This window comes from Larus michahellis, unplaced genomic scaffold, assembly GCF_964199755.1.
Source record: "Larus michahellis unplaced genomic scaffold, bLarMic1.1 SCAFFOLD_616, whole genome shotgun sequence".
Taxonomy (NCBI): Eukaryota; Metazoa; Chordata; class Aves; order Charadriiformes; family Laridae; genus Larus; species Larus michahellis.
In genome coordinates, this window is record NW_027436128.1 from 173 (window position 1) to 7,466 (window position 7,294).

At 64.4% G+C, this 7,294-nt stretch overlaps 1 protein-coding gene across 2 annotated transcripts; it reads right to left on the bottom strand.

Annotated features, from left to right (window-relative positions):
- Positions 1–252: 252 nt before the first annotated feature.
- Positions 253–5,868, bottom strand: CSNK2B (casein kinase 2 beta). Of its 2 annotated transcripts, none has more exons than XM_074571676.1 (7): positions 5,757–5,868; positions 5,438–5,524; positions 2,097–2,199; positions 1,885–2,000; positions 1,680–1,755; positions 583–772; positions 253–470 (listed from the first exon to the last, which is right to left on the bottom strand). In XM_074571676.1, exons 1-7 carry the CDS (start codon positions 5,802–5,804, stop codon positions 380–382), a joined length of 711 nt encoding a protein of 236 aa, XP_074427777.1. In that variant the 5' UTR covers positions 5,805–5,868; the 3' UTR covers positions 253–379. The 2 variants fall into 2 exon arrangements, with proteins under 2 accessions (XP_074427777.1, XP_074427778.1); XM_074571677.1 differs by having other exon boundaries at positions 5,438–5,521; positions 5,757–5,828.
- Between the last annotated feature and the right edge of the window lie 1,426 nt (positions 5,869–7,294).

The window sequence follows — 7,294 nt, forward strand, 5'->3', positions numbered from 1 at the left end:
ACGCCCAAAACCAGCTTAAAATGCCCCAAAATCACACAAAATATCCCAAAACCAGCCCCAAATCAGCCCCAAACGGCCCTAAACCAACCCAAAACGCCCCCGGAAGTGCCCCAAAGGCCCCCAAACTTTACCCAAAACTGCAACAAACTCGCCCCAAATCATCCCCAAACTCACCCAAAATCTCCCCAAAATGCTCTAAAGCCCCAACCCCCCCCCGTTCCCCCCCCCCCAAGAAAAACCCACCACTTCCACCCCGTTTCCCGAATCTCTTTATGTTTTGGGCGCAACGAAGGCGAAAAACAACAACTCAGGGGGGCGGGGGAAGGGGCCGGGGGGGGGAGGGGCCGGGGGGGACGCGCGCGGGGGCGTCCCCCCCCCCTCAGCGGATGGTCTTGACGGGGCTCTTGAAGTTGCTGGCGGCCTGGAGCTGCAGCTGGTAGGCCATGGGGTGGATCTTGAAACCGTAGAGCCTGCCGTCGGTAGGTTCCAGAGTTAACAAAGCCCCGAAACGCGTTTTCCGGGGGGTTTTAAGGGTTTTTTGGCGGCGTTTTTTTTTTTTTTTGATGGGGGGGGGGGTCTAACCTGGGGACGAACTGGTTGGCGGGGCGTTTGGGGCGATATTCGGGGTGCACCATGAAGAGCATGTGGGGGAAACCGGTGCCGAAGTAGGCGCCGTCGGTGTGGTGGTGGCGGGAGGACTTGGGGGTGTAGACGTCCATGCACTTGGGGCAGTAGAGCTTCACCATCGCCTCCCCCGGGATGTCCGACAGCCCTGGGGGGGTGGGGGGGGGGGGGGGACACACACACATCCACCCGGGGTGGGGGGGGGGACACGCTGGCATCCAGGCCCCCTCCTCCAAAGACCCAAATCTGGCGGATTTTACCCCGTTTTCCCCACGGATCCAGGCGTTCGGGCGCCGCTGGGGTTTTTGCCCCCCCCACACACCAGAGCCCCCCCAAAAGGGGAACCAGGTGTCCGAGACCCCCCCTAAAAGGACCCAAATCCCCCCAAAACACACCTCGACCCCCCCCCCCAGGGCCCCCCAAAAGGCCCCAGGCAGCCGGGACCCCCCCTAAAAGGACCCACCCCCCCCAAAGGGGACCCAGGCATCCGGGACCCCCCCTAAAAGGACCCAAACCCCCCCAAAACAGGACCTTAACCCCCCCCAGACCCCCCCAAAGGGGGCCCAGGCATCCAGGACCCCCCCTAAAACACCCCAACCGCCCCCAAAAGGCCCCAGGAATCCGGGACCCCCCCTAAAAGGACCCACCCCCCCAAAACAGGACCTTAACCCCCCCCAAGACCCCCCAAAGGGGGCCCAAGCACCCAAGACCCCCCCTAAAAGGACCCAAACCCCCCCAAAACAGAACCTTGACCCCCCCCCCCACTCCCCCCCCAAAAGGGACCCGGGTGTCCAAGACCCCCCTTAAAAGCACCCAACCCCCCCCCCCCCTCAAAACACACCTCGACCCCCCCCCCAAAAGGGACCCGGGTGTCTGTGACACCCCCCCCCCCCCACCCAAAGAAAAGGGACCCAGGAGTTCCGCAACCCCCCCAAAAAGGCACCCAAGCGTCCGCCGCCCCCCCCCAGACCAACCCCCCCAAAGGCGACCCAGGCATTGAGCCACCCCCCCTCAAAAAAAGCCCCCCCCCTCAAAAAAGCCCCCCCCCCAAGTACCGATGGGCAGCATGGGCTGGTTCTCGCAGTAGACGCGGGGGCAGTACCCGAAATCCCCCTGTTGGTATTTCTCCAGCTACAAACAACCCAAAAATAAAAAAAATAAAGGAAAAAAAGGGTTCGGGGGGGTCCCTCCCAAGCCCCCCCGGGTGTGGGGGGGGGCAGGAGGTTTTGGGGGAAGGGGGGGGGACACATGACCCCCCACCATCTGGGCGATGCCGCGGTTGGTGAGGATGTAGCGCGCGTGGATGAGCCCGTAGAGCATCTCGGCCGCCTGCTCGATCAGGTCGCTCTGGTTGGGGTTGTCCTCCAGCTCCTCGTCTTTAAGGGGGGGGGACACAGACAAAAATAAAGGGGGGGGGGGTCGGGGAAGTGGGGAACAAACCCCCCCCCACCCCAGGGGGGGGCGCGACGTACCGGGCTCCAGGTCGAGGATCATGTCCAGCGCCTGGCGGTAATGGGGGACCTGCTCGTTCAGCCCCGTCAGGTTGAACTTGTCCTGGATGTAATCCTCGTCCACCTGCGGCGGGGGGGGCGAAAGGTCGGGACCCCCCCGAAAAAGAGGGACCAGCCCCCCCCCCCCCCCGCCAAAAAAAACCCAGGAGTTTGGGATCCCCCCAAAACACCCACCCCCAGGAGGGACCCAGGCGCCTGGGAAGCCAACGCCCCTCGAAAGAGGGGACCCAGGTGTCGGGGACACCCCCACCCCCCCCCCAAAAAAAAGGGACCCAGGAGTTTGGGAGCCCCCCAAAAAGGGACCCAGGAGTTGGGGACCCCCCCAAAAAAGGGACCCAGAAGTTGGGACCCCCCCAAAAAAGGAGATTCAGGTGCCTGAGACCCCCCAAAAAGGGACCCAGAAGTTGGGACCCCCCCAGAAAGTAGATTCAGGTGCCTGAGACCCCCCAAATGGGGACACAGGAGTTGGGGACCCCCCCAAAAAAGGAGATTCAGGTGTCCGAGACCCCCCAAAAAGGGACCCAGGTGTTGGGGACCCCCCCAAAAAGGGACCCAGAAGTTTGGGACCCCCCCAAAAAAGGAGATTCAGGTGCCTAAGACCCCCCAAATGGGGACCCAGCAGTTTGGGGACCCCCCCAAAAAGGGACACAGGAGTTTGGGACCCCCCCGCCTCAAAAAAGGAGATTCAGGCGTCTGAGACCCCCCAAAAAGGGACCCAGAAGTTTGGGACCCCCCCAAAAAGGGACCGAGGTGTTTGGGACCCCCCCAAAAAGGGACCCGGGAGTTGGGGACCCCCCCAAAAAAGGAGATTCAGGTGTCTGAGACCCCCAAAAATGGACCCAGGAGTTTGGGAGACCCCCAAAATGGGACCCAGGTGTTTGGGACCCCCCGAAAAAGGGACCCAGAAGTTGGGACCCCCCCAAAAAAGGAGATTCAGGTGTCTGAGACCCCCCAAAAAGGGACCCAGGAGTTTGGGACCCCCCCAAAAAAGGAGATTCAGGTGTCCGAGACCCCCCAAAAAGGGACCCAGGTGTTGGGGACCCCCCCAAAAAGGGACCCAGAAGTTTGGGACCCCCCCAAAAAAGGAGATTCAGGTGCCTGAGACCCCCCAAATGGGGACCCAGCAGTTTGGGGACCCCCCCAAAAAGGGACCCAGAAGTTTGGGACCCCCCCAAAAAGGGACCGAGGTGTTTGGGACCCCCCCAAAAAGGGACCCAGGAGTTGGGGACACCCCCAAAAAAGGAGATTCAGGTGTCTGAGACCCCCCAAAAGGGACCCAGGAGTTTGGGACCCCCCCAAAAAGGGACCCAGAAGTTGGGACCCCCCCAAAAATGGACCCAGGAGTTGGGGACCCCCCCAAAAAGGGACCCAGGAGTTTGGGAGACCCCCAAAAAAGGAGATTCAGGTGTCTGAGACCCCCCAAAAAGGGACCCAGGTGTTTGGGACCCCCCCAAAAAGGGACCCGGGAGTTGGGGACACCCCCAAAAAGGGACCCAGGAGTTGGGGACCCCCCCAAAAATGGACCCAGGAGTTGGGGACCCCCCCAAAAAGGGACCCAGGAGTTGGGACCCCCCCAAAAAGGAGATTCAGGTGCCTGAGACCCCCCAAATGGGGACCCAGGAGTTTGGGACCCCCCCAAAAAGGAGATTCAGGTGTCTGAGACCCCCCAAAAAGGGACCCAGGAGTTTGGGACCCCCCCAAAAAGGGACCCAGGTGTTTGGGACCCCCCCAAAAAGGAGATTCAGGCGTCTGAGACCCCCCAAAAAAGGGACCCAGGAGTTGGGGACCCCCCCAAAAAGGGACCCAGGAGTTGGGGACCCCCCCAAAAAGGAGATTCAGGCGTCTGAGACCCCCAAAAAGGGACCCAGGAGTTTGGGACCCCCCCAAAAAGGGACCCAGGAGTTGGGGACCCCCCCGAAAAAAGAAGATTCAGGTGTCCGAGACCCCCCAAAAAGGGACCCAGGTGTTTGGGACCCCCCCAAAAAGGGACGCGGGAGTTTGGGACCCCCCCGAAAAGGGACCCAGAAGTTGGGACCCCCCCAAAAAGGAGATTCAGGTGTCTGAGACCCCCCAAAAAGGGACCCAGGAGTTGGGGACCCCCCCAAAAATGGACCCAGGAGTTGGGGACCCCCCCAAAAAGGGACCCAGGAGTTGGGGACCCCCCCAAAAATGGACCCAGGATTTGGGGACCCCCCCAAAAAGGGACCCAGGAGTTGGGACCCCCCCAAAAAGGAGATTCAGGTGCCTGAGACCCCCCAAATGGGGACCCAGGAGTTTGGGACCCCCCCAAAAAGGAGATTCAGGTGCCTGAGACCCCCCAAATGGGGACCCAGGAGTTTGGGACCCCCCCAAAAAGGGACCCAGGAGTTTGGGACCCCCCCAAAAAGGAGATTCAGGTGTCTGAGACCCCCCAAAAAGGGACCCAGGAGTTTGGGACCCCCCCAAAAAGGGACCCAGGTGTTTGGGACCCCCCCAAAAAGGAGATTCAGGTGCCTGAGACCCCCCAAAAAGGGACCCAGGAGTTTGGGACCCCCCCAAAAAGGGACCCAGGAGTTTGGGACCCCCCCAAAAAGGAGATTCAGGTGTCTGAGACCCCCCAAAAAGGGACCCAGGAGTTTGGGACCCCCCCAAAAAGGGACCCAGGTGTTTGGGACCCCCCCAAAAAGGAGATTCAGGTGTCTGAGACCCCCAAAAAGGGACCCAGGAGTTTGGGACCCCCCCAAAAAGGGACCCAGGAGTTTGGGACCCCCCCAAAAAGGAGATTCAGGTGTCTGAGACCCCCCAAAAAGGGACCCAGGAGTTTGGGACCCCCCCAAAAAGGGACCCAGGAGTTTGGGACCCCCCCAAAAAGGAGATTCAGGTGTCTGAGACCCCCCAAAAAGGGACCCAGGAGTTTGGGACCCCCCCAAAAAGGGACCCAGGTGTTTGGGACCCCCCCAAAAAGGAGATTCAGGTGTCTGAGACCCCCCAAAAAGGGACCCAGGAGTTCGGGAGACCCCCAAAAAGGGGACCCACGTGGTCAGGACCCCCCCCAAGAGGAACCCAGGATTTAGGGAGCCCCCCTCCCCCCCCCCAAAATGGGATCCAGGTGTCTGAGACCCCCAAAAAAGGGGACGCAAGAATTCGGGACACACACCCCCCCCCAGAAAAAGGCTTTCGGGACCCCCCCCAACCCCCCTCACGAGGGACCCAGCCATCCGGACGCCCCCCCCCCCCCCAAAAGGGCTCTGGGACCCCCCGGGACCCCCCCAAAGAGCGACCCCAGGCCTCCGAGGGGGGGGCCTCGTCCCCCCCCCCCCCACCTCGCAGAAGAACTCGTTGCCGCGGAGGCCGCAGAACCAGGAGATCCACGACACCTCCTCGGAGCTGCTCATGGTCCCGGGGGGCTGCTGGGGGGGGGGGGGGGGGCAAACATGGCGGCGGCGGCGGCGGCGGCGGGGGGGGGGGAAACGGCGGCGGGTGAGACCCGGCCGGCGATCCCGACCCCCCGCCCCAACCCCCCCCCCCCCCTCCGGCGCCAGGAGCCCCCGACAGCGCCCCCCCCCCCCGGATCCCCCAAAACCCCCCCCCCAAAACCAGCTCAAAACCCCCAAAATCGCCCCCGGCCCCCCCCGGCCTCACCGCGGCTGTCGGGGGCGATCCGGGCCCGCTCCTGCCCGCACCGCGCATGCGCCGCCGCGGGGCACGCCGGGAGGGGCGGGGTCAAGCACAAAGCCACGCCCCCCCGAGGCGCGAAACTCCGCCCCCCGGGGCGATAAACCCCGCCCCCGAGCCGCTAATACCCGCCCCAGCCCCTAAACCCCGCCCCCCAGGCGCCAAGCCACGCCCCCCGAGCGCTAAGCCACGCCCCCCAGCGCTAAGCCACGCCCCCGTGTCGCTAAACCCCGCCCCCGATGCGCTAAGCCACGCCCCCGAGCCGATAGACTCCGCCCCGCCCTACGACCCCTGCCCTGCCTCGAACCCCCGCCCGTTCCAGCCAAGCCCCGCCCCTCTCCTAAACCCCGCCCCCTCCTCGCTAAGCCCCGCCCCTTCCCATCTCCCCCCTCCCCTAAGCCCCGCCCCCTCTCCCCCGAACCAGCCAATCAGCGCCGTCCGCCCCCTCCCGCTGGCGCAAGGCACGCTGGGACCTGTGGGCTATTGATTGCCCAAAGAACCAATCACGGTAATTACTTCCGCCAGGACCGGAAGTGCGCATGCGCCGGCGAGGGGGGTTACGGCGAAGTCGCGCTTGCGCACGCGGCGGGGGGTGGGTCTGCGCGTGCGTCGCGCGCCCCGCGCATGCGCATTGCGTCACCGCGCACGGCTCCGCTCTGCCCGGCCCGGCCCCGCGTCTCTATGGTGAGCGCGGCCTCCGCGGAACCCCCCCCCGCCCCATAGATCCGCCCCATAGATCTGCCCGCAGCCCTCCCTGCCCCATAGATCCGAGCCACGGCCCCGGCCCGGCCCCACCGACCCTCCCCGACCCATAGATCCGCCCCACGGCCCTCCCCGACCCAGAGATCCGGCCCGCCCACCCTCCCACCCCATAGGTCTGCCCCATAGGTCTGCCCACAGCCCTCCCTGCCCCATAGATCCGACCCATAGATCCGGCCCATGGCCCCGGCCCGGCCCCACGGGCCCTCCCTGACCCATAGATCCGCCCCACGGCCTTTCCCTGCCCCATAGATCTGCCCACAGCCCTCCCTGACCCATAGATCTACCCATAGATCTGCCCCACGGTCTCGGCGCGGCCCCACAGACCCTCCCTGCCCCATAGATCCGCCCCACGGCCCTCCCCGCCCCAGAGATCCAGCCCGCGGACCGTCCCGCCCCATAGGTCTGCCCCATGGAAGCACACTGTGGCCTTTCCCTGCCCCATAGATCCGCCCCACGGCCCCATCCCGGCCCCACAGCTCATCCCTGCCCCACAGATTTACCCTATGGACTCTCCTGCCCCATAGATCCGCTCCATGGGATCCGTACCAGCCACATGTTTCTGCCCCATAGCCCCAGCCCAGCCCCACAGCTCCATCCCTGAGCCCTAACCGGGCCCCATAGCCCCAGCCCTGCCCCATATTTCTGCCCCACAGCCCCATAGCCCAGCCCCATAGCTCAACCTTCTCCCCTAAACCCCATCCCTGCCCCATGGCCTCAGCCCCACGGCCCCATCGCAGCCCCAT

Excerpts from the sequence above, each read along its gene's own strand:
- CSNK2B (XM_074571676.1), bottom strand. The coding sequence starts at position 5,804 with ATGCGCGGTGCGGGCAGGAGCGGGCCCGGATCGCCCCCGACAGCCGCG. Across the intron at positions 1,756-1,884 it reads ACCGCGGCATCGCCCAGATG|CTGGAGAAATACCAACAGGG; the intron begins GTGGGGGGTCAT and ends GGTTGTTTGTAG. Across the intron at positions 471-582 it reads GCCAACCAGTTCGTCCCCAG|GCTCTACGGTTTCAAGATCC; the intron begins GTTAGACCCCCC and ends TACCGACGGCAG.